This window comes from Chanos chanos, chromosome 1 (genome assembly GCF_902362185.1).
Source record: "Chanos chanos chromosome 1, fChaCha1.1, whole genome shotgun sequence".
Lineage (NCBI taxonomy): Eukaryota > Metazoa > Chordata > Actinopteri > Gonorynchiformes > Chanidae > Chanos > Chanos chanos.
Window position 1 is genome coordinate 22,931,205 of NC_044495.1, and position 26,511 is coordinate 22,957,715.

At 41.2% G+C, this 26,511-nt stretch overlaps 1 protein-coding gene across 1 annotated transcript; it reads left to right on the top strand.

The window, feature by feature from the left end:
* On the top strand, positions 1–26,511 carry gramd4a (GRAM domain containing 4a). Its single transcript, XM_030782080.1, has 19 exons — positions 1–42; positions 2,687–2,891; positions 6,814–6,931; positions 18,389–18,509; positions 19,188–19,249; positions 19,751–19,883; positions 20,641–20,666; positions 20,858–20,949; positions 21,269–21,360; positions 21,984–22,032; positions 22,126–22,197; positions 22,336–22,379; positions 22,827–22,936; positions 23,307–23,461; positions 25,158–25,302; positions 25,484–25,577; positions 25,673–25,763; positions 25,854–25,922; positions 26,413–26,511. Exons 1-19 carry the CDS (start codon positions 14–16, stop codon positions 26,509–26,511), a joined length of 1,806 nt encoding a protein of 601 aa, XP_030637940.1. The 5' UTR covers positions 1–13.

The window sequence follows — 26,511 nt, forward strand, 5'->3', positions numbered from 1 at the left end:
GCTTCCTGGGTTAATGAAACTTTGCTATGATTTACGTGCTGGGTAAGAAATTCGTTCTAAATGTCTACGTTTACTGGGTATCGTAACATGTTACAGTGTATTTTTTTCTTTCATTAAGAGCCATTTGTAATGGGTTAATAATGGACTGAGTCATTATAGCATAATTAATCATCGGTCTGTTCCATGTAGTCAGGTTGTATCCACGCATTACTCGATCATGTTCAATTTTGGATTATCATCACATCATTGACTATTTATAACGACGTTATATCCTAGTAGTGAATAAATATCCAAAGAGTTTATTCAAGTCTAAGATTTTTGCGACCAGCGCTAAAGGGGCTTGATAGACTGCAACAGCATCTACTGTTGCGTCCGCTTTGACACTTCGGCACAATGTAGCGGATTTTATGTTCACGCCTATGCAAACGCGCGCTAAACTGTTATCATGTCGCCTAACCCAGAATATCCATCATTTATTTATGCTGAAACGCCTGATATGACAGATTGTTCAAACAGTTGGCCTTGCATCCGTCACGTGTTGATTTGTTCTTTGACCGACACTGTTAGTACAATGAAAGGGGTCAGTGCTTTAGTCAGACAGACGGATGCTTTATATTCTGTAATGACAAATAGCTTACTCGGTTAGGCTAATGTCAGAAGACGTTGCCAGCATTGTAGATTACCAGGCTGAAATTAGTTTTGTCCTGCTTGCTTTTACAAATATGTCAGTGTATAGTACAGCGATTTATTGACGTTTTAACATATGTTAGCGTCCTGAAGCAGGCACTTAATCTTTTTGACAGATATTGTCTCCTCAGTTTGATAGTTACAGCTACAAGGGCTTGTGTAATCAAAAGGTGTTCAGTGACCAGTATAGTGGTTTCGTGTGCTGAATTTAGTTCACAAGATGGGAATATGTAAATTGTTGTAAACAATGTAGGTAATGGTGTTTGGTGATTTAGATTCCATGGACACTGTTTCCGTCCATGGATAATGGTTCTTGTCATATCGTATTAAACTGTAGTGTTTCACTGAAAGTACTTTTCTGTGGTTGTGACTTCTATACTACAGACAAGAGAGACACCCTCATTCTGAGCATTAGCTAGTTCCGAGCTTTGGATGAATGTCCAGCTGACAAATAATGATGGGTGAGTGGATTTATTGAATGCATTTTGTCGGCAAGAATCATAAACATCTCAATCCAGTATCAAATTAATATTGTTTACAACTGGAGGTCCATCTCTGTCTTTTGTCTGTGTCAGTTTCACTTTCCAGCTACAGTGAACCATTTACACTGTAATGTCCTCCCACCTGTACTCATAAATATCTTTTGTACTGGCTTATGTAGATTTATAAATGGAGTTAAGTAATGTCAGCTAAGGACATACCCTAGGTAAAGATGGCTTGCAATGGAGCACTTAAGTACACAAGTTACTTACAGACAGCATTGCCATTCCCTTGTGTTACTGAGTTGGACTTACATTTTAGTGATATCTCAGATGAAATATTCTCTTGACATATTCTTTAAAAGCTGTTTTAAATGTGTGAATAGGTAAAGTAAGTAATTGATCCTTGCTGATTGAGGGATTATTGATGTGTGGGCATTGGGGAAGGAGTTGAGGGCTAATTCACTAGTGAGTATTTGATAGCCCTCTACTGTCTTGTATTGTCCTTTATGGAATGTAAGTCTATTCAGTGCCAGTGAAGTAAGTATTGATACCATGAAGAATCGCTTGGCTTTAAAAGTAGTCTTACCTTGTTACTGGCCTGTATGCAAAAATACCACCACCTAAGGTTCTATTAAATACTTTTAGATGCCTCTGAGAGATTACTCTATGAAGAACAGCCTCACTTGCATGTAGACATAAAGGCCCACACTGATGCAAGTTAGACTGCAAAAGGCATCTTGGTTCTGGCAAATGTCCCTGAAGAGTGTAAAGCACTGCATAATCCTTGGGATTAAGAGAACACTCACTTAATCCTTCCCCAAATATCAAATTATGTCATCGCACACAGGTTATATCACCATAACAATTTCCTCTGGTTTTAGGGAAGTATCTACAGTTGAGAATGAAGTCTGAAATACAATTCATTTTATGTAATATTTTGTCACATTGCATGGGGAAACCAAACAGGCTATCTCACCATGATTTGTGCTGAATACTGAGTTGTTTTGCAGTTTTATGTTTGACTCTGCTTGATGAATCACCTGCTGATCTCATGTTCTCATTATTCTGTTACAAATACACTGGATACACAGAGAGGAGAGATTTGGCCTCCTCAAGAAAAACTGCTTTCATTTAACAAGGAGTTGTGGGAATCACTGCGAGTTACATCAAAGTAGAGTTACATGCTATTTCCTGTAATGGCAACATTTCTAGAGGCCAAATGCCTCAAATTTACTGTGATTTTGGAACTGTAGCTTCAGGTTAGGTAGGGGGCCATGATTATATAAGAGTTTAGTACAAAAACAATGCACACAATAGATCCAACACATAACAGCTGTAATAATCCACATCAAATCTGTTTGTCTGCCGATTATGTGTCAGGCTTATTTATAGATGAATATATAAATGTACACAAAGGCATTCGTGGAGGCTGACCCAGCATTGAAGGGCTAATACACAGAACTTTACCCAATAAACATCATTTTTAAATCTCTAAATCCTTTTCTGTGTTTTTGCAGGTTTGGCATACACCATGCTAAGGTAAAACCCAAAGTAGCCGTGCTGAACATGCTAAAGCGGTTGGACAAGATTAGATTCCGTGGACAGAAGCGAGATGAATTCTTGGATCTAGCTGAGTCCCCCAATGCGTCTGACAATGAATGTGAGGACATGCCGGTGAAGCCTCGGCCTTCGCTGAAAGACACAGAAGATGTGCGAGACCCTGTAAGTGTGGCTCAGTTTTACCTACTACCATACCTGTCATGGTTCAGTTAAACCACTGTCAATTCCTCTGAACTGACAAATTTCCCCTCTCACTGTTTGCTCACCACAAGTTGCATCTTTTACTTTGGCGGTTCATGGTTAAGACCACTGTGCACGTCATCCGGTTGTTTAACACCACTGAGGAGCAGAAAACCCATTTTTGAAACTTCCACAAGAACCATTTTCTCACCCACAGAAGACAGCTTTTTCCATGTGGACTTTCTCGATTGTGCTCTTTGCAAAACAAAAAGACAGACTTTGTTTAATGTTCCCTTTGGCCTTGGCTCCTCTTACTGTTTTAATTGAATTGACATACATGTCTGTGAACGATGAAGAGCTCAGTGTTAGAGGACTCTGAGCCAAGACTCTGTCTGATGCTTGGATGTTTCTGTTTGCTCAGTATGATCCTGCTGATTTTGTGCTGAGTGAGGGAGGCTAGAATAAAAATGCTCCAGTTGGTTTCAGTATGGCATGACTCACAAAGCTCCATAATTCACTGTCTTGTTGTCTTGGTCAGAGCCGTAAAAAGTCAATGTCTCTTTCCCCAGTCTGTCATTCTTAGCATATGCCTACATATACATATACATATACATACACACACACATAAACACACACACACACACACACACACACACACACATATATATATATAGCTATAGCAGAGAACTTTTTTTAAAAAAAATTTGTCATCTTGAGAGATTTACTGTAAAATCTGTGGTGATTCAGTGTTAATTTTTTTAAAAAAAGATTTAAAATATTTGCTCGATAGAAATGCTGCATAGTCATTTGATTGTGTAATTTCTGATGCATGGCTGAGTTTTCTTTGCTTGTGTTAAGGAGTTGATCTACTGTTTGAAATGCAAATGTTTTGAGGCAGTAGCTGTGATCCAGGAAGGCCACAGGGTTAGAAGTGCAGGATTGGGGGAGGCTGCTGGCTGGTTTACAGTGTGTGTCTCTTTGTGTTTGTGTGTGTGTGTGTGTGTGTGTGTATATGTGTGGTTTCAGTGAGATCATGTGTTAGGCCCGTTGGAGACAGATCACTGTGGGTAAAGGCATGTGCTTTAGTGTAGTAGTTGTGGCCATTTCCTCTTACGGTTTTAGTTTGTTTTTTTTTTGTTTTTTTTTCTGGCCACCTCCAGGCAGGCTGCAGGTTATTGTAAGGTGATATTTAATATATGAACCATTTTTGTCATAAGGCAAATAAAAGTAACAGCATCAAAATAATGTCATGCCGTGACATATTTTAACTTCATTTGTGAGACTTGCCTTCTGAAGTCTGAGGTGATAATGTGCTACTACAAGTGTTGACTGAATTGACATATTATCACCTCATAACAGAGTACTATTGAATTCCTAGTGTAACACATGTTTTCATGAACTTGCATTAACTGTTATAGCAGTTTTATGACCTGTTTAAAGCACCATGATATTAGTCCTGCTCTGTAAGACTCCTGCTGTCAGTAGCTGTCAGAGGTTGAGAGAGTGCGAGGCAGAACTCTCTCTGTGTGTTGCCTGAGTCATACTCTCCCACTCTGTCAAGTTCATAAACCTTTCAAACTGACACGTATGGCTGTGGCTTTTAATCCCAACTGGAGACCTACAGCGATCAGAGATTAAAGGTTTGGGTGAGAGGACTGTGGCACTGGGAACTTCAGTCCAGCCCACAGTGTTGTTATGTGTTACATCATTCTAGCACTTTAGGTGCCGCTACAAGGGCATTGGGTTTATTCATAGTACTGAACAAATGTCAGTGACTGGTAAAATTGAAGTGTTGTTTTTTTTTTTTGAGGTGACTATAGAAATGGTATAAAAATTGCTCTTTGGCTGTTCCTGCATAGTGTGTTTAATGTGATATTTTAGATGTTCTCACGTCACAGACAGTTACGATTCACACATCACGGATGGTTAAGAATGTATGGGTCTGTACGTATCCCACTGTATACACCAGTGGTATCACCCTTGCTTTTGCTCGGTCCTGTTTAAGCTTGATAAATTACCTGAGGAAAAGGTGCTTGCCACAGAACTACAAAGGTCATTTTGTTCCATGATGGAACATTACACAATCAATAGAATCAGTGGTAACTACACACCCACCTTGGACTCCCTTTTTGAGGCTCCCTGTTGGCGCACAGTGAAAAAAAATCTTTTAATCTAATTTGAATGTCAAAAGCTGAACTTTTGGTGGGAGAGTCTAGGCATTTTTGTCACCCACATAAACCATTTTCATTTGACTCAAGGATGTGTTTCCTACAGCTATAATGTTTAGTCTACCACATATCAATTTTTATCGGTGTGATACCAGAGAACAGCGTTTTATCAGCTGTGTACTGTCCTGTACTCAGCCAGGGCTGACCAAACATTAGGAGACGGACTGCTGCTTTGCTGGACTTTGCATGGATTGGAATCCGAAAACTTCCTTAGCTCTCTGTGTGACTGCATATATGCTGAAGTGATGTGGCAGATCTTTGATCACTGGCAACACTGACCTCTCCTCTTTTTACACCCGTATTCAAATTCTTGTCTTCTTGTACATACAAAAACAAAGGAATGAAATGTCTTTTTCCTTATTATTTTCTGAATATTCACAGGCAGACATGCAAACTAAAACTGACTTGATAAGTTGAACCACTAGTGAATTTCACTGCCTGGCTTGATCAGATTGTGCTAACGTTGGACTTGAGCTGAACAGTTATAATATATTACCTCTGACAAAGGACTAAATGACATGCAGATAACTGGAAACAATCCTATCAATTTTTTTTTTTTTTTACCACTGAAACAATTATGAACTGATTCAACTAGAGCCTGGGCACTGCAAATGCTCTGTCCTTGTTGTATGCCTGGGAGCAGTCAACGGTTTTCTTGCTCTCATGTTGTGCCAGGTATTCTGTCACAGTCCCAGGATGCTTTGCAGAAATCCGTACCTCTGTGCCGCAGAGCTAACCAGGATACTGCTCCAGTGCTTCTGAGGACCTGGTCACGTGTCTGTTCTTATCACTGTCTTCCTCTTCCTGCTCTATCCCCCATGCTCTGCCCCTTTCCTCTTTTTGTCTGTCCCTCACACATTCACCCCATTAAAGGGGCTGCAAAAATGAGACACCCCTCCAAGCAGTGATGAGTGAGGGTTTTTTTTTCTCTTTTTTCATATCCTTGGTTATGTCCGATGCTTTGTATTGCTCTTCCTTTTTACTGCTCTGTTTCTGGGTTGTGATAGGTCCCTGCTGATTATCAGACAAGACAGTTTCCTCTCTTTCTTCGAAATCATTCCTTTCCTCCGTCCCTCTATCGCTCTCTTCCTCCCTATTTCTTTCTCTACACTTTTTCTTGGCGCTGTGCATATCTTTTGCTGGCTCAATGGGGAAGCACAATGGATTAAGACACACTGCAGTATGTGAACCGGACAAACTGCTGCAGGCAGAGACTGCTGCATTTTGTGTGTGTGTCTGTGAGTGTGTATGTGTGCATGTGCGTGTCAGACAGAAAGAGCATGCCTGCACTGTCAGTCGACTCTTAAAGGGACACCTCCTCACCGTTTCAATGTTTCTCTGCATTGCCACTCAGTGAGAGTGATTTTTTTTTTCCGATTTCTCTCTCCCTCAATCACTTCTTCAACCACACACTTGCATTTACGTGGATCTATTGAGTCAGAGCGATGCTGCAGATGAAATCAGAGAGCGTTAGGGCTTTGAACATCTATGTGTAGCGTGACACAAGAAGCCTATAGAGTCTACAGAGAGTGCTACATCTAAATGCACTGTGGGAGGGTCTGCCCAGAGAGTGAACAACTCTGTGTAAGTCACGATACGGGGATTGTAACTGTGTGTTTGCTCATCCATTGATATTTTAGTAATGATGTTTTATGTACTTTTACATGTGTATCCAGGCTGGATCGGGGACTCTCAACATGGCAGCTGCCATTCAGGACCTGAGGAGTGAATCTGAACGGCTCAACGAGGTCAAGGGCCATCTTGAAATTGCCTTACTGGAGAAGCACTTCCTGCGTGAGTACCCAGATAAGAGCATCTTTGTTTTCTTGCTTGTATCTAAGTAAGGAAGAAATAGCACTACATACATAGTTACAGTGATACTTTGTTTCTGCGAGGATCAAGTAGTCATCGGAGCCATGTGTACTCTCTTACTCAGGATTCATTAATGACACCCTTGAATGTGACCTGGACACTGTGGAGTATAGCTTCAAAACTGGCTTCTTTGCAAAGCAGTGCTCTCTTGACCAAAATAAGTTTATGCACTCTGCAACAGCATGCACGTAAAGATTTGGTGTGTTACACTGCTTGACAACTGTCTGTTACCAGGCTATTTAGTTAGCATACCATCTCTCACAGTAACAGTTGACATTGATAATGATGATCAGAGTCTTCAGTCTGAGGTCTCTAGGCCTGACAGGTTTGACTCACCACTCTCTCTTCTCCTTCTGTGCGAATGTTAATTTGGGCACAACTGTTTCATTAGCCTCTGTGGATCATCTCAGTTCCAGTTAGACTCCCATTTGAAAGTGTGAATTGGTTCAGGGACTATTTGTTGGGCGGAATTGTGCTAGCCTTGAAAAAGAAATTAGGGTGTTTATGTGTGACCTGAATGTACTATCTTTGTTTGGTTAAAAAAAAAGTCTTCTTAGAGCATATCAACAGACATCTGGGAAGGCAATACATTGTAGATATGTTTGTGTTATTGATTATGTTTAGGGGACTGAAGCCATTTTGTTTGACTGTAATTGAGGCTGAACCATGGGCCCAGTGCTTCAGGTCAAATGTAAATGGTGCAGTGGCACTGTGATATAAACAGCCCTGCTCTCCACCAGGCCTAGTTCCACAACACAGTGTGGGACCATACCACTGCTTCATCACCATGGCTTTCGGGAGATAACACATGAGGGCACAAGAGAGAGTGCTCAAGAGTATTATTGATATTTTCTTGTAATGATAAATTTTGTACATAGTCCTTTTGATGGGTTAATATGAACTAGTGTGAGATTCTAATCCTGTTGCTTCTACTTGGAAGGCACGGAAATTGCTGTCGGAGAGGTGAGAGAAATGTCTTTGAGACTTTAAAGCTGGAAAGATGCTATGCACCATATGTATGCCTTTGGTGTACTGAGCTGCAGCCTCCCTTTTCACTGTTTGTCTCTCTCTTTCTAATTGTGGACCTCTAAAGCTATTCTGGGTTCTAGAGAGTGAGAGCGGGGGCAGGGCCGGCGTGGGGAGGGGGGTTTGGGGGGCACGGGCCACTCCAGAGATTTGATTGGCCACCCCGGGTACCACCCTATGTTTGGCCACCAAGGTGGGACTGCCACCCTTGGATGAATCAGTGCTCCACTTGGACCACCCCAGTCAAAAAAGTCTAGAATCGCCTCTGCTATGGAGACAGCTGCGTTTAGTGCTTGTGTGGATGCGGAATCTAAATTAGGTTAGATCGTGTTTACTCTTAAATATCATCTGTGACTTGAGGGCCTGACTATAATGGTATTGGTCTGTTAAACGTTGCATTGAGGCTAGATCTGCTGTCATTCCTGCTAGGCTGTCCTGACTGCTCTAAGAAATCCCTCACTGCCCTGCCCTGGAGCAGTACTCAATCTTTACAAGCTCTCCATTTATCCATTTCCCAGTCTATTTGAATCCCATTACTGTTATCTTCATATCTAGAGTCCCAGCTCACGTCAGAGCACCTGAAAGAAGTCGCAATCATAATAAATATGTGGTTTGCTATGTAAATTGTTCCATTCTGTCCTATCTTGATTTCCTGGGTGAAAACTCCAAAACAGACCCTTGAATGGTCTTTATCAGACTGCTGTAATTGGACTGTTGGAGCTCTGGAGCGAGACAATCCATTAGCAGCAAATGGAGTTACGTTCAGTGTGTGGACCCAGCAATGCGGGTCAGATAAAGAGGGGAGGAATGTGTGGACAGGACAAGATTCATCTTCCAGCGGGGGCTGTGTGGAGTCCTAGTCCTGAGGGTGTTACTGGTGAAAACGAATGCCGGTATCACAATAATGGACAGACCCAGCAGTGCTGGTATGAGACAGTTCAGAGTTGTTGAACAGACGGTTCAGTTGGAGCACTTAACTCTGCTAAATGGAGAAATGCTAATGTGTCATTCTTTCTAATGAGCCCAGCGTCTGCAGTAACATCTAATAATACACTGCACATTATCTTCGCAATGTGTGGTATATTATTTCATAATAAAATATGCTGAATATATTTAACCTTGGGTCGTCTGAAGCAACAATTGTACAAACAAGTCATCACCAACCTACATAGTGTGGAGCTTAAGTTTGATTTGTAGCTCAGTTTGGTTGTTTCCTAGAGTGGGTTGGAACTTGTCTGTGGGGTGGAGGGTGATGAGCAGTGGGGTTGTGATTGGGTAGATTAAAGTGAGAGCTTCCTCTCCAGTTGTCCGATTAGTGGATCTGTTCCCCACAAACCTTTTCATCAGAAGTGTCAGCTGGTGTGTTTTTCACACCTTCGTGCAGCTACTCCTGATGCAGAGCCGTCTCCCTGTTCTGACTGCATATTAATTACTGTTAACAAAATAACTAGTGTACAACCCATTAAGTGCTACTGCCTTTGTACCTATTTGGCTAGTTTTTACTTAAATTTGTCATTACCCGTACAGCGCGATGCATCTCAGGGTGAATAAGAGTGCATCCATTTTATTATCTTTGTCTTTTTTTAGCTTACATCAACTTATCCTGGTATCCCAGTCATTTGCACGGTATCCCGTGTCATGTTACTGTCTCATAGTTGATGTGGTGGCGCATGCATGCATCTGATTGGACTTGATACAAATTCCTTGTATCTTACCACAAGTCAGCAAGCATGAATAGTAGCTTAACGCTGAGGCCTTCTTTGAGGCATTTGCCACTTCTCAGCTGTTTCAACAGTAAACTTAAAGAGGATTAGTTGACAAAATGGGTTCTTTGTCTCAGAGTACAGGATTGCATACTTTCAGAGAATTCTGGGACCTGAGGTCCAACCTGCTTTATGTTTTGACCTCACATGAACTATTAATCATAAGATCACCTCCCTTTGTTTCTGTGACCCTATGATAATCAAACAAGATTCGTCAGAGCTCCGAGCCCGTGAGAAGTTGTGGATTTAACATGGTTATTCAGAGGAAAGGCAAACTGTGTTAATGTGTATCACTGCTCTGGTTGCCTGGTGCTGGTGATAGATAGATGGCGCATTAATTTAAGAGTATAAATTTTTCACAGTTCTAATTACTCCTTCCACAGTCATAACACCAAGACTTCTTCTGCATGCGCCAAAAATATCACAGATTTAAAGTTCACTTTCAAATACAAAACAAACAGACGGAGAGAAGTGGGTGAGTGTCTCACAATTGCTCCTTAAATCTCTGCTTTGTGTCTGTGGAGGATTCATATATAATTATATACCTTTTTAGAGATAGTGCTGGTATTGGAGGTTAAAGCAGTCATAAAATGTGAATCATTTTTACTGTAGATAAAATTCTGTATGTAGTAGGGTAATACAGCTTTCGTATATGTTCATGTGAATCTAATCTACAGTAGGCTACTATTGGCTCTGATGGAATGCATTGCTTCTACTTGAACTTGAAACAGAGACAGCCTGTAAACCAGGCAGAATCAACACAGATAGCCTTAGGTAAACTGGTCAGTCAGTCGTGTGTGGACTGGCTTTGAGACTGGAGTCTGTTACTCTAGCTATAGTTGGTATCTTGTAGCCTGAGCTATTTTTGGGATTGTTAATTGGTTAACGTGTAACTTAAGTGCAGCCTTTCCCAGGTGGTATGTCAGGGCTAATTCTGGTCCCTATTTCTATCCAGGATCCTTCTGTCCAGTCTCTGGAATCTCTACCAAACTGTTTGATGTCATACAATGTTTACCTTCCACTACACACTGGAATGTGTACATGTGTACACAAACACACACGCATGTGGTTTCTGTGTGCTGTTGAGTTGTCCTGAGTTGTGACAGATTGGGCGGCAGTCTGCCATGGGTGTTTGTGTGTGGTGAGGCTCATCACAATTTTGCTGTGTCACAGTACAAAGTCAGTCATCACTTTGTAATATGATTAAAGGGTGCCTTGGGCCTCTTCTCTTGTTGCAGACAAACACACACACACGCACAGACACACACACACACACACACGCACACACACACACACACATACACACACACACACATACACACACACACACACTCAGAGGAATGCTTGCTGTTGCTGCCATGTGAGAAATGAGCGTTAAACATTTCAGTGGTGAGCAAAGCCATTGCTTTTAAAGCGAATGTCTTACAAACATAGTGCCATTTAGCAGGCTAGCTGTGATCAGCCCTGATAAGGTTGAAGTTCAGTACCTCATTAAAAAGCTTAGCACAGCTCATTTGCCCACATGTCAGTAGAGGAAATTCTATCCTGCAGCAGAGGTCTGTTTGTGCTGCTTTGCTGAGGAGGGAGAAAAGATATCCCACTCACTGTATTCTTCAGCAGCTTTATCAAAACACATTTGTGTCTTAAACCGTTATACAACGTGTTTGGACTTTACATAATGAATGTCTCCCAAGACACATGCACAAAGCAAACAGAATCCTGCAGCTCAGGCTCTTCCTCTCTGTTCATCTATTTTGATTCTATACAGACATTTACAGTCATTGTTTTGTCATAGAGTGTACTGTATTTGTTAATGAGTAATGGCAGAGTGATTTTCTTGAATATTTATTTTTAGTATATCAAATAGGGAAAATAGTTTCATCTATGGGGAGTGATGTTGAATTGACAAAATTAAGAGTTCCTGTCAAAGTAGCCTGTTTTGCCTAATCAGGTTGTTCCTACCCCCAGTCACATTTTACAATGTTTTTTTTTCTTGTCTGCCACCTGTTTGTGTTGAAGCGTTATGTCAGATCCCTGACGCATTTGGGACTCGTGTAATATAATATCACAAAAAGTGATGCATTTTTATATGGCAATATAACTTTCATTCTGCCACTCTATTGCTTTTTCCACTCCTATTACGTATCAGTTTAGTTGTCTGTGTGTTTCTGTGTGCGTGTGTGTGTGTGTGAGAGAGAGAGAGAGAGAGAGAAAGAGAGAGAGAAAGAGAGAAAGAGAGAAAGAGAGGAGGGGGGGGGGGTCATGGCCAGTATCAATCCTGAAGCGGGAAAAAAAAAAAGCTATATGCTCTAGCTGCCCTATACCAAACCCTATCACCATGAATAATGTGACCTTTGTTCTGCTGCATGACACACAGCCTCCATTAATGTGACCACCAATTAAGAGGACTTTCCCTGGACCTGGCTTGTCTTTTCTCATCTTTAATAGTCAGGTGACAGCTATCACACAGTAACCAAGTTTCTCTTTTAGCAAACTAGAGAACCCCCTCCTTCCCCTCCCAGTTCTTTTCTGCCTTAGGTTACCATGCAACAGATCCATTCAGTTGGCAGGCTACAGGAGCTCTAAAGCTTTGTTAGACTCCACTGTGTAAGACCAAGGCCTTTGTTGGACTGAAAGGCTGGCACAGACTTAGGTAGAGAGAGAGTGAGAAAGTGAGATGGGGATCGTGTACTGTGTACCCGACACAGTGAACTGACACCACAGGGGACCAACCACATTTTGGTCATGATAGCAGTTTGAGTCCGTTTCCTCGGTACCAATTCATAATTGAAATGCTTCCCGCATCGTACTTGTACGTTTGTAAATATCAGAACTGTCCAAGTGCTGAGGGGTGTAAAGGGTTAAGTATTATTCTGAAGGTTTGCGTGTTGTACTTGAGTTTGACTGGTGTGGATTTGCTATTGCTAAGCTGCAGGATGTTATTATAGTTCAGATCATTGCTGCTGAATGCACGTTAAGACAGGAAGTGGTTTCAAAACAGAATACAGTCTAGTGGCCTTTTATCTCATGAATGTTCCCCTATTTGGTTTTCCTCAGAGACAGCCTCTGCTGACAAGAATCTCTGTCACCTCCCATCCCACTGCGGAGGACTCTGAGATGTGTTAGAGTCAGTCAGTTATATCCAGATTAGTGTGGGAATTACATAGGATGACGTCAAAGAAACCTCACTTTTCAGAGAAGTGTGTTTTTAGTGCTGAGATGAGACACAAATCTTTACTAGAATCTTCTGACATAAAGTTGCTATTAGATTGTACTAAAGTTATCATAAATGTAAAGCAGGCAGACAGCACCGTTCTAGGTAAGAGCACCGAAGGGAGAGGTCTAACAATTTTAAAACTTGTTATCAAAAAAGGTCTAACAATATTAAAATTTGTTATCAAAATCCTTTATAACTACTGAATTTTGTTAGTATTCAAATTTGATAACTGTTCATGTTTCATTTTCAGCAGTCTAGTTTCAGACAAACTATTATTCATTTTAGCGGAATTGCATCTTGGCTGGGGGGGGGGGGAGGGGTGGGGCGCTGGGGGGTGTTCTAGGGGCGTACGATTATTAGTCACATCTGGTTTTACCCTCCTGTTGTGGTTTGCCTCTTGCACGGCTGTTATCTGCTCCATTAAACTCTCTGCCACTTTGTCTCAAAGCCATCTAAGAGGTCATGCCAGCAGCCCATTCGTGCTCGGGCACCAAAGGACAACAGTGACATTAAGGCTCATGACCGACTGTGACAACATGGTCACAGGAAATGAAAGTGATGATGGAAGCCAGAGTCTACTGCTTCTCCACAGCTGATATGTTGCTCTTTTGTGTGTGTCAGTTCTTTTGGATAATCATGACCTCAAACATGTGAGTCCATGTGACCAGCCGGTAACGTTGTGAAGTTGTGCTCTCATGCACACCTCCTGTTTTTTTGATAGCATAAGAAGCAGAGGACTGTTATGTAACGTATTGAGGTATATTGTAGATACTGAGCCACAGATTTGCTAGTCTTTCTCACTCTTTGTTTTACCCACTGTTCAACCTACACGCTATTTACTTGGTTCTTTCTCATTTTTTAACTGATCTTTACACGGCTTGATTAGAAACTCCAGCTTCTTGCTCTGCCTCTTTGGAAAGACTATACAGAATGTAAAAATAACATTCTCAGTCATCCGCCATCTCTGTGGTGAATTGCAGCTTTGTTCTTGCGTACGTTGAGAGAAATTTCACACAGTAATTTTCCTCTTGGTTCTTAACCTCAGTTGGATTTATAGGCTGCCTGCTTCAGAACACTTTTCTAGTACTGTGTAGGGGTTTCACAGGTTGGGTCAGGAGAACTGTGAACCACTCTGTGCACAGCACAACCAGATCTCAGATTCCAGACAGTCTTATTTTACAAGGCTCCACCTTCCTCTCGTTCACTTAGTCACTGTTATTGGTTGTAATAGAACTCAAGACAGTCTGGAATGGACCCTGCATTGAGCTGGATTGGAGAAGTGAAGTGCTGCTTTGACTCACTGAGTTACACTAACTGTAGGCTAGCTGTTGTTGGATCAGTTTTACAGAATTAGTATAAGGTGCAGTACATGTCTGGATTACTGTAGTGTGGAACATGCCACTTGTTTGCTGTAACGGGGCATGAGGTAGGACAGATGCATGTGTCAGAGATGGCGGGCTCCAGCCCAGACCTGGAACACCTCTGCGTTGGTCTTGCTGACAGGATTAAGAGCCACAAGAGCAATCTCAGCCTGAGTAAGTCACCAGCTGTGGCATAATACAGCATGGGCAACCAGGCCCACTCTTTAAGGGCCAGTATATGTGCTCTGTTTCATTGCAATTCAAGTGCTCAGCTAAAGGCTCAAGGCAATTAATTGTAGCGATTCGAAACTGAAAATGGGCATTTTAATAACCTGTTGATGCTTGAATGGAACAGGCTATCTGGATATTTCAGTGCCTCACATTATGTGTGTGCATAAAAGAATGCTCATATGTGAGACAGTTTTCACTTTCTTATTTCTATATCTTTATTTCAGTGGTGTAAAATAAGAAATGCGCGGTTTTTGTACTCATCTTGTGTAGGTGTGTGTTGAGGGGTGGGGAGGGATGACTAAAAAAAGATGACTCAGTGGCTGAAAGGATGATGTTAGCTGATGTCAGTGAAACAGAGAAGTGAAACATTCAGTGTGACTGAAAGTAAACTTTATGCCATGGAAGAGTGTCTGGGTTTGTTTGATTAGAATGTTACTCGAGTAAGGATCAGACCACTCTACGCTGCTAGTGTAGTAACAACTGAACATAGTCTTAATTCCTTCTTTTTTACTGGCCATTCACAATAATGAGAGCTATTCATTACAAATCAGTACAATGTGTACATGCCTACCCTGTCACGATCACACTTGCACATGCGCGTGCGTGCGAGTGCGCACACACAAACACACACACACACACACACACAGCTTGCCAATCATTGCTTTCATCCTGTAGCAGTAGGCTTGGGATCTGGGGGTTGTGTTAAACACAATAACGCATACTGACCATGTCCATATTGGCAGGCTGTTGATGTAATGTAAAGTGACAGAGTGTGATTGGACGCAGTCTATAGTGCTGCTACATTCAATACTAATTACACACACACACACAGAAGGGCCATGTGGCAGAGAAAGAGAGAGGGAGAGAGGCCAAAGCTCCGGATGCCATTCAAATAATGTCCCGCTTTGCTTTTAATAGGTTTACACTTTCTCTCTGGAGTGGTTTAGCCAGGAGACACTTAAGTACCTCAAAATGCACGAGACACTGGGCTGAATGAGGACCTTTTCTCATCAGCACTGGTTCCGTACATACAAACACGCACACTGTCACAAGGCCGTGTGCACCGGCTATCTGAAAAGCCCTGGGTAGTGTTATGGGCAACGGGACAGAGGCCTCCCTGCTACAGCTGCAGAGGTGTCCTTGTGTATCCCCTGCTCATCAGAGACCAGCTGACTGGCATGCAGAGCTGTAGTCTAGAGACAATCACGGGGTGGACTCCATTTTCAGGCGTGATTTATGGCTTAGACATAGATCGCCTTCTGTCTGGAGCTCTCTGGAGACACCGTGAAGAAAGAAGAATATATTACTTTGAGTTTATCATTTCCTGAAGTCTAAGATAAGACCGGACGGGACAGCCCAGTCTCACAATCAATTTGAAGTTATTTTATCTTCTCCCTCTGCAATTAGGTAATTAAATGAGATTAAATGAAAATTTTCATTTTACTTCAACTTCTTTCTCTTTTTGAAATCAGGACAACATTCTGTTTCTGTGGGCATGACATCTTTCAAACACCTACAGCACCATAAAAAATATGACAAATGGAATAGTGTCTGGACAGTTAGCACAGGAAGTCATTATGGAGAGAGAGAGAGAGGGGGAGGAAGATGGGTATTAACTCATATATACAGTTTTCAAGAGAGAAAAAAAGAGGAGAGAAAGGGAGCGAGTGGGACAGAGAAAGGCTAAGTCTGGGAATCCAACATTGGTCTTGTTATGGTGAGTGCACATCACGTACTGGGTGAAGAGCTGAATGTTTCATGAGGGCTAACAGGTGGAGATGAGATGAGATTGTCTTGTGTAGCATTAATCTCCTGCCCCTCCTGCATGCTCTCATTAAGAGATGGATGTGAAAATGCATCCGCTGTAAATTATATATAGACCTATGTTCCCAGCAGGGAAATGTAGAACTTTTACAGCCTATTCAAACTGCACGTTCCTGTGAGTGTGACCTTCCGTCTCTCATTCTGTGTGTATAAATGTGTGTCTGAGGTACGTGCAGTATTCGCTGGCATGTACATAAGTGATTTTGTGTGTATGTGTGTGAGGACTGATCTTTTTCTGTACCCACCTTTGTTCTGTACCTGTGCACACTGTTATTCTCACAGTCAGGGCTCAAGGCCTCTGGTTAGGACAGGGTACTGACATGAGTCATGATGTTTTTCTTGGATATCGAGGCACGCTGACTATCAGACCGAAATGACTTGTGCAGTATACCTCCATCATTTCCTCTTAATGGTCTGATGTAGCAATGATGGTTTGGTAATTCTAATGTGAAAGATTTTAAAGTAAGGGCTTTTCCAGCAAACACATGAGCTCATATCCCATTATTTGTGTCTCCTGTTGCCTCCTGTTGGTCTGACCGAGTGAAATGGAGCCATTGAGAAAGAGAGCACCCAAGAATGTAACTGAAGCCATAGCTTTTATTGAGCACTGTGGCTTTATGAATACTCATGTATTTTTAATGCCTTCTCCAGCATTGTTCTTACTTCTAGATTTTTCCTTGTTACTTGTCATTTGCATAACAATTGGGGGAAAGACATCATGTCCACGTATAGCAGTGTTATTGTAGTTTGTTGAATACTAGTGGTAACATCTGAAAGTCTGAAACATGTATGAAAGGTTGAGGTGATCTGTCTTATGAAGTTATTTTATGGCAGGTAACGGCCTCTGTCCATTGGAATGACATTGTATGACCATTCTTTTTTTGAGAGTGGATTGATCTAAAGTTAAAACACATTTTGGTCATGGTTACTAGTAATTTGTAAATGTAATCACTTTTGTCTCTAAGTGATTGAAATTGGATGTACATTTTAAGATTAAAGCAAGAAATATTTGGGAACTTTTGATGCAATTGATTGACACATGGATACTAGATTATGGGCAAGGAGAATTTATTTGACATGCAGCCATAGATTAAGTGGGATGTGCAAGAGGATGTATACCAAAAGTACACTAACCTTTATAGGACATATATTATGGGAAATGAGAGTGGACAAAATGTGCTGACTCAGCAGATAGATGCACAGCAGATGTGTTTCTGATTCCTTTAAGTTCCCAGATATGTCTGTTGGGTGTAGTTCTTCTGCATTTCTTCTTTTTAGTCAGTACTTCCTCAGTGTAAACTCATATTCATGAAACCAAACCCAAACAATCTGTCAGAAACACAGTTGGAACCATTGGAATCTTTTCCTTGTGCCAGTACAGGAAAGCCAGAAACCAGTTTGTAACAAAGCTTTAATGTCACTCATCTCAGCTTGACTGTCAGACCCTCATAGCTGATGACTTAGTTCTGCTAATATAGGTGAGATTAAGGAATTCTCTAATGAACCTCTTCTGTGGAAGCTGAGATTAGCGTGGTCAGTAATTGATTCTCCTGCATAGCCATTATCTGTATGAGAAGAGCTGGCATTTGCCTTCATATATTTATACCACTGATGAACAAAGAATGAGGAGAAATCCACAGCCCTGAAGGCTTACGGTATATCAGCTGACAGTGCAAGCGGAGGTTGAAAGAGGTGAGGCCTAGACAGGGAGTAAGAGATAGAGAGTGAACATGATAGAATTACATGAATCTTTCCTCTATCAACCTCCGCTGTACCATCTTAAGTGATGAAGACTGTTATGTCACTCTTATGAAAGATAAATTACTCCAGAGACCCTTGAAAATTGCTTAGCTTTTGAACCCATCTGCTTTGTTTTATTTCTAAACATGTATTTGCCAGTCTTATTGTAAGTATAAGGACCATCTTTAAGTCAACGCGCCTCATTCGCTCTTTGCAGAAGAGGAATTGCGGAAACTGAGAGAAGAAACCAATGTGGAGACGCTGAAGCAAGAACTGGAGAAAGAGAGGGGGAGAAGAATGGACCTGGAACAAAAAATGACCGAAGTGCTCAAAGCGAGGTCAGTTTGTTCGACAGAATTCAAATCCCATCTGTCAGTCAAAAGCCAATGTATAGTAATTGAGCAAGAGCCTACTCATGTTCATCTGGATTTGAACAGTCTGGTAAAACGGATCTTTGGATTGAGATAGAAAATCATATTAAAAAATAATCAAAATAAAAGATCCAAGTGTTTTCTTACGAAGTGTCTTAAACAGTCCCACATTCATCTGTGGTGGGCTCTCTGACATCAGTACTCACTCATCTCACTCCTCCACTCTGGTCTATGTGAAGGCGCAGGTGGCCACAGTGGATAGTCACTCTGTAGGTGATCAAGAGCAGATCCTGAAAATAACCACAGCCTCTAGCCTGGATGACAAAGGCAGGGGGTTTCTCTGGCTATGTGTCAATGCTAAGTCATGTACTGCTGTTTCAAGCATGATGTGATGTGATGTGGTATCTGCTGCCTGTGCCCAGAGCTGCAGATGTCATCTAAACCAAACTATGCAGTATTTCTGTGTAACACATGAGACCTATTGATTTATGTGATTTACAGATTATGTCCCTGTTAGTATCAGTGCAATATTTAATACATCTTTTGTATCATATGAGAAAACCCAGGGACTCTAGGCACATAGAGAGGAGTCTTTCATCTTTTGATGTTTGTGTTTTTGTTTTTTTTTCTTTCCTCTTCTGTCAGGTTGGAAGATTCTCCTCCCCAACCTCCTCGTAAACAGCAGTCACCCACAGCTAACAGTAAAGGTAAAGGAGAAGCAGAGTTTGAATCCAAAACCCACGGTTTCTTTTATTTGGATGAAACATTTCGTTTTAGACATAAGGCTATGGATGCATATCAGTGCCAGAACGTTTGTTTGTTTGTGTATGGGGTGGCAGGTTGCCGTGTTAATACAGCAGTATGTTTTGATTAAATAAAATCAAGTTTCTTTTGTTAAACTGCCACGCAAAGGTGGTATTTAGCGATCTCTTTTTTTCTCTAGGTGCCATTAGATGTGTTATTTTAAGTGGCGGGCTAAATCGGTAGGGAGCTAATCTAGGCCAGATAAGTCAGTTGACACAGAAGAGAGAGTGAGAAAAAAGAGTTGAATGTGAAGTGGAAGGGGGTGTGCTGTAACTCTCCGGCACAATCAGGGCTCCCACCGCATAATGTAGGTTAATGGAGCTGAGGTAGAGGCTGTGAGTTACCCAGCCTCCTCTGTCTCCCTCTCTAACAGCTGATATGTGTCCCACCTTTACCTCTCACAGAGAAGCAGGGGGAGACCCTTTATTTCCGTATACACAAGTGGCTCTCCGACCGGTTTGGAGTTTATATCGAGGACTTCCGCTTCCAGCCGGAGGAGAACACTGTGGAGACCGAGGAACCATTAAGTGCTAAGAGGTCAGTTGGTGACTGGAGTTTGAAGCCACTGGAAAGCACTACACCCAGAGGATGTCCATGTGTTTTATATATATATTACATGCATTCTGAGTTTGAGTTTGATTAGTGAATGCAAGTGCATATTTACTCTGAGTTAAAATGAGGGAAATGCTGTTATATTCACTATCAAAATAAGAGCATATCAAATGTGTAAAATGTATGGTTAAATTAACCTGGATGGTCAGCATCTGAATGCCAGTGCTGTATTGGGACTCCAAGCTACAATTCGGACGGTGCGTACTAAAGGCTGAGTGTTGAAGAGTGAGAATATAGTACACATGTGTGACACCTTGTGGCCATCTGAATGAAATATACCACAGGTAAATTTCAAGCTGTTACCCACATCCTGTCAGAGAGACAAGTAGGGAAAAGATAACCTTGGCTGTTGAGTCACTAGTGCCTTAATCTCCTCTCTTTCTTTAATATGAGTCTCTGAGTGTACTTGCCCAAATTATTGAAGTCCTAGAGAATTAATTATCTGAGAATGAAAAGGTAACCTTGCTATGAGGAAGGCGTGAAGAGGAGATGTGCTGTCTGCTTTTAATGTTTGCTGGCGGCTTTGAGTGACTCATGCAATGTTCAGTCAGATAAAGGCATTCCACCTCCACCACCTCCACTGGCCTATTTAGCCTGTGTCACACACCAGCATTGATATTACAGAAACCATTGAAAATGTCTGTAGATATATTTTTATTAATTTTCTTTGCCTTTATTTCAGGTTAACAGAAAACATGAGGCGACTTAGTAAGTACAATGCGTATCAACCCTCTACTTTAGTATATGCTGATTTAGAGACAGGAAACAGTAAAACGACTGTGTTAACTCTTAATGCTTTTCAGACATGATCAGCTATGTGTCATATCTCTGTGACATTTGCAGAATGTGCTTATGTTGTGTGAAGATTTGTGGTTTTCTTTCTGTGATATCTTTCATAGAGCGAGGTGCCAGACCTGTTACAAACTTCTTAAGGAATCTGTCTGCCTTATCTAACTGGCACTCGGTGTACACGTCAGCGATAGCCTTCATCGTGAGTGTGAATCTTCTTCAAGTTTCACCCACAAACCTGTGCAAATCAGTTAAACCAGTGGTTATCAATCCTCCCTCTTCATATCAGAGATGATCCACTAGCCTTGTCTTCTTCTTTGAGCTTTGGTGACAAAGATGGTCTTATAATAACTGTACTGTCTGATGAGTATTGAATAGCCAGGTTGTTGGATTATTACTTTTTCAAAAATATCACATACGAAAGTAAAGAAATTGTGTTTATGTGTTCGTGTTTGTGTTTGTCTGTGTGTGTGTGTCTGTGTGTGTGTGTCTGTGTGTGTGTCTAATTTACTCCTCTACAGATCTACATGAATGCTGCATGGCATGGCTGGGCCATTCCCATGTTTCTGTTTTTAGCCATTTTGAGGTTATCCTTGAATTACCTCATTGCTAGGTAAAGAACCACAACAAATGATTTGATGTATTCAGATGGGGTGGGGTGGGGTGGGGTTGGGGAGGGAGGGAGGGGGGGGGGGATTGGGGTTCATGAATACACATGTTCATGAATGATTTCATGTATTCTTGATATTGCAGTAGTCCTTTTACTTTATTAAAGTAATTCAGGGCCACGAGCAGTTACATTACCTACATATATGCATTATTGATCAGTGGTTTTATATTGAAAACACTGAGATAAAGACTTGTGCACACTGCTGAAATGCTGGAATAAAATCTTCTGCATGCTGCTTTCTTGCTTCAGTATCAGAAATGTATCTGCACTGCTAATGTTTCAGGTTCTCTGTCTTCATCAGAGCTTTTAAAAACGATAGATAACAGAATGCTGGAAGGCAGAGGGAACTCTATCTATCTATCTATCTATCTATCTATCTATCTATCTATCTATCTATCTATCTATCTATCTATCTATCTATCTATCTATCTATCTGTCTGTCTGTCCAGCTGTTTCTTGATCTTTCCCTTTTTCTTTTTCCCCATCTCTTTCTGACTGTGAGAACTGTTTATTGTATGACATGGAGGTTATTCACTTGTGAAATATATTTTGTGTTTAATCTGCAGGGGATGGCGGATTCAATGGAGTATTGTGCCTGAAGTTTCTGAGCCCATGGTATGAACCTGTTTACATCTCACCGTGTTTGGGAAATAAGGTGTTTGTGTACAGCGCTCAGAGTGATTTTTTTTATCTTTGTTTTTGCTGAAGGAACCTCCAAAAGAGGACCTGACTGTGTCTGAAAAGTTCCAGTTAGTTCTTGATGTTGCACAAAAAGCACAGGTATTTCAGCCACCCCTCCTCATATGCATAACATTGACATGATTTCACTGCCAAAGGAAAGTCTCAAATTCTGATTGTGATGATTTTCCCTTCTGTCAGCATACTGTCTGATGTTGATCCCAAATTTTCCATTTACAGAATCTTTTTGGTAAGATGGCTGACGTATTGGAGAAAATCAAGAAGTAAGCATAAGCATTTGCCTTTTGAAAGAGTTAATTGTTTTGTGTGAGGTAATTAAATATTTAAGGACATTGTTAAGTTTACAATGACGTTAAGCTGTTTTAGTAATCATTACAGTGCCACACTGTTGTGTTACTGTTGTGTACTTGTGTTCCTGTGTGATGGATGGAGCTTGACAAATTATGATGGACACCATAGTGGCTTGATGGTTTTTACCTGTCGTGTAACTGGCTGCCAAGTTAAAGCTAAATGAAGCTGTGTGTTTCTGGAGTTGTATTAAAAATGCAGTGGATTATTTATGCAAATTGAATGTTTTATCTGTTTTGTATTTGGTGTTTTTATGTTTATTTGGTCTGTGTGTGCTTGTTTTGTGTTCGTTTTATTGTGTGTATGTGCATGTTTGTTTGTGTATGTGTGTGTGTGTGTGTGTGTGTGTGTGTGTGTTTCAGCTTATTTATGTGGGTGCAGCCAGAGATCACTCAGAAACTTTACATTGCTCTTTGGGTGGCCTTCATTTCCTCCTGTGTGCTGCCATACAAACTCATGGGCTTCATAATTGGTGAGAACAACATACATAGACGTACACAGAGACTCAGTAGTTCTGCACACTCTCTCCCTCTCTCTCATCCACAATGTTGCCTGGGGCAGAGATGCTGCTGGCCTGCACATAGATTTTATATTTGCTCTTCTCAGAAACAATTAGGCCAGTAAAATCAAGCAGAGCATTCACTACCCTGTAGGCAGAGAGGCAGCATCAGAGAAACATACCAGTGTTAAAGTGGACAACTCAGACAGTACCAGCAAACAACAATGTCTTTATTTCTTTTCTCTCTAGCATAGATATGTGTTTATTTTCTTTTCTCTTTAGCGTAGATTGATCCACACAGTGTACGTTCTGTGTAATTCTTCATGTATGTCTCCTCTGGCAGGGTTGTATGCTGGCATCAAATTCTTCATCATTGACTTCATCTTTAAAAGCTGTCCAAAGCTGCGGGATAAGTATGACACACCCTACATTATGTGGAACAGTCTGCCCACTGACCCTCAGCTCAAGGAGCGCAGCAATGCCGCTGTGTCACGCCGGGTGAGAGACCCCTCTGGAGTCTGACAGAGAGAGAGAGAGAGAGAGAGAGAGAGAGAAAGAGAGAGAGAGAGAGAGAGAAAGAGAGAGAGAAAGATAGAGCATACACTTTCCATTTGCTGTCACTGCACTCTCGTAAAGTGAATCTTATTATTGATTTGCTATGCTTTTTAGTAGGTCTTAAGCTCCCATTGGTTTCATTTAAGCCCAAATCATTTTCTCAATCACTTCTTTTTTTTTGATTTGTAATTTCTTTTTTTTTTTAGTTTACTTCTGTAGAGTGGTGTTCTTTTGCTCCTCTCTATGTATGCTTAATATCATTCTCTTTGCTCTGTTACTCTGTTTTAATTTCCTGTTAACAGATTGATTTTATCCTTGTATCCCTCACTCATCTGATGTCAAAATCCATTCTTGCTATTACCCTCGAACCTTGTGTCAGAGTATATCTGTTCACATTAACTCACAGAAGAGAACTGCATCCCTAGATGGCTTGACTCTGCCACAGCGCTCTTATTTTTGTAGTTTTTGTGAGTGTGTGTAAAAGCACCGAAGCACTGTTCAAAGTACATATCCAAGTGTGTGTTGTGTATGTGGACATCAGCTAATTCATCAGTCAGTGATGCAGTCCTAGAGCAGATTGCAGTGCTAGTTTCCACTTGAAGTGACTGTCACATGTGTTCTGTTGTTTCTCTCTCTCAGCTATCTGGGTGTGAGAAGGTAGGGAATTTGGTGTGCCTCTGTTTTGCTCTGACAGTGCCTGTGTGTGACACCACCAGCTCTCCTCACTCCACATATACATGTGTGTGTGTGTGTGTGTGTGTGTATGTGTGTGTGTGTGTGTGAATGTTTAGGTAAAGGCACACCTTGTGACATAAACTGTGTCTGTGAACAGATAGATCAAAATGGCTCATATATTTGCCATCCAACAGAATGACGGTTAATCAGTTCTAATTTTGAAGTTTGAACCACCTGGAAAACCATTTACCAAAAGACTCATTGCTCTTTGGCTTATTAATGCACAGAGCTGACTTATTATTATTACTGGCTGCAGAATTCCTCTGTGTGGTGGCATTTTGGATCCATTTTTCACAAGTTCTTTGTGAATAAACATTTTTGACCTTTGCTACCTTAGGTTAGTTCCAGATATATATGAGAAGAGTAGCTATATTTCCATGATTTCCCATGGTAGTTGCAGTGCCCTTAGTAGAGAAGAGAGAAATGTCATTGGGAAGCACTGGCAAAGTATATTTTGATCAATTTTTGATTCTGTAGGTCTGTGGAGTTCCTGTTTTTTTTTTTTTTTTTCATCAGATAAAGGTCCTTTAATGTTGCTGAATTATTAATCATACAGAGAAACAACAGCACATGCTTGAGCATGAGCTCTGGCAGTGAAAGGCATGGCCGTTTAACTGCACCATGACAATGAAACCATCAGCACACTGGCTAACATCATACAATATGCAAAGAAGGTTAACTAAACTGCCCCAGTCCTGACTGACACAAATACTTGGCCAACTTATAGACTCACACAAGTACTAAACAGACTAACATCGTGTGTAATACCCTCGATATTTCTGTTGTTCTTTTAATAAAAGAATCTCTTGATCTAATTTACAGTTATGTTTAGCATTGTCTGAACTAGTGAAGAATTAGGTCACGTCTTTACTCTTGAGTGGTAACATATTCTCTTTGTCCCCAGATTCAGCCAGTGGTATCACGGAGTAGCCTAGCAACCGTGCCCTGTGGTGTCAATCGAGAGGAGGAGAGCGGACGTTCTCACAACACCAAGAAAGGAGCTTTTCACGAGATCTTCAGCCTCCCTGAATCTGAACGGCCATTACCTGGTATAACAATCTCAGTAACAAGCTTCAACCCGTACTCAACATTCTCTCAGACCCACATGCAAACACGCATGTTAAGTTACATTTGAGACAAAGACAAAGTAAATGACTGGAAGACAAATCATCTGCTTTGAGTTTTGTAGGTTTATAATTTTCATGAGTCTGGTCGTACTCTGCATTGCAGTGTGTGAGAATGGATGGAGATGTTGCTTGATAAACCGAGACAGGAAAATGCCCACAGACTACATTCGCAACGGTGTGCTCTACGTCACAGAAAAGCAAGTGCCCTCTGTTTATAATCAATTGATTAAAGTGTCATTGCTTTCTTTTTTGTCCTTACTGCTATCTCAGTGGATTCTTCTTTCTTCCTCAGTTATTTATGTTTTGAGAGCTCCAGTTCCCGGTCTGGTTCCTCAAAGAAAAACAAAGTCATAAAATTGGTTGACATCACAGATATACAGAAGGTACGTGCTAAATTTGAAATTTCTACTTTAACACATTGCAGTAAGAGGGAAAGAAAGTTGAGCTTATCCTGTTGCTTTGTTGTTGAACAGTACAAAGTTCTGTCAGTTCTACCGGGGTCTGGAATGGGAATCTCTATTGCCACACCTTCAACACAAAAGGTAAGACAGCTCTGAAATGCTCAAGTTTAGAAAATATTGTTGTTTATGCACTTAGTGGTGTACCCAGTTAAGGCACTATCTAACAGTGCCAAGCTCTGTTCTGTAGCCATGGGAATCCATGGCAACACTAGTGACCTTGTTTGACCTGAGCTGCTCTCTTCTCTTGCTCAGTGGCTGTGAGGGCCAATGTTGTTGTCAGTAGAGCCAAGCAAATATTATTATGTTTTCAAATATAATATATCCAAGCATATTATGTTGCTTGATAATATTACACTACTCATAATGCAGGACAATGAGTGCTTAACACAGATGACATAGAGAGTGTGTGTTAACCTCACCACTCAATTGAAGTGATTGCCTAGCAAAGAGGGGACTTACAAGACGGCATGCATATGTGTCTGTATGTGCGTGCATACGTGTGTGTGTGTGCGTGTATCTGTGAAGTCTCCAGTAAATAATTCACAACATTGCCTAATTATGTCTTCCCCAGCCCCTTGTCTTTGGTGCCATGATCCACAGGGATGAAGCTTTTGAAGCAATCTTCACACAGTACATGAAGATCATGACCACATCTGGCCCGGAGACCTAG

Bases quoted from the DNA above. Each gene is read 5' to 3' on its own strand.
- gramd4a (XM_030782080.1), top strand. From the start codon at position 14: ATGAAACTTTGCTATGATTTACGTGCTGG. The intron at 19,250-19,750 runs GTAAAGGAGAAG...TACCTCTCACAG, and splicing joins ACCCACAGCTAACAGTAAAG to AGAAGCAGGGGGAGACCCTT. The intron at 22,937-23,306 runs GTGAGAACAACA...CTCCTCTGGCAG, and splicing joins ACTCATGGGCTTCATAATTG to GGTTGTATGCTGGCATCAAA.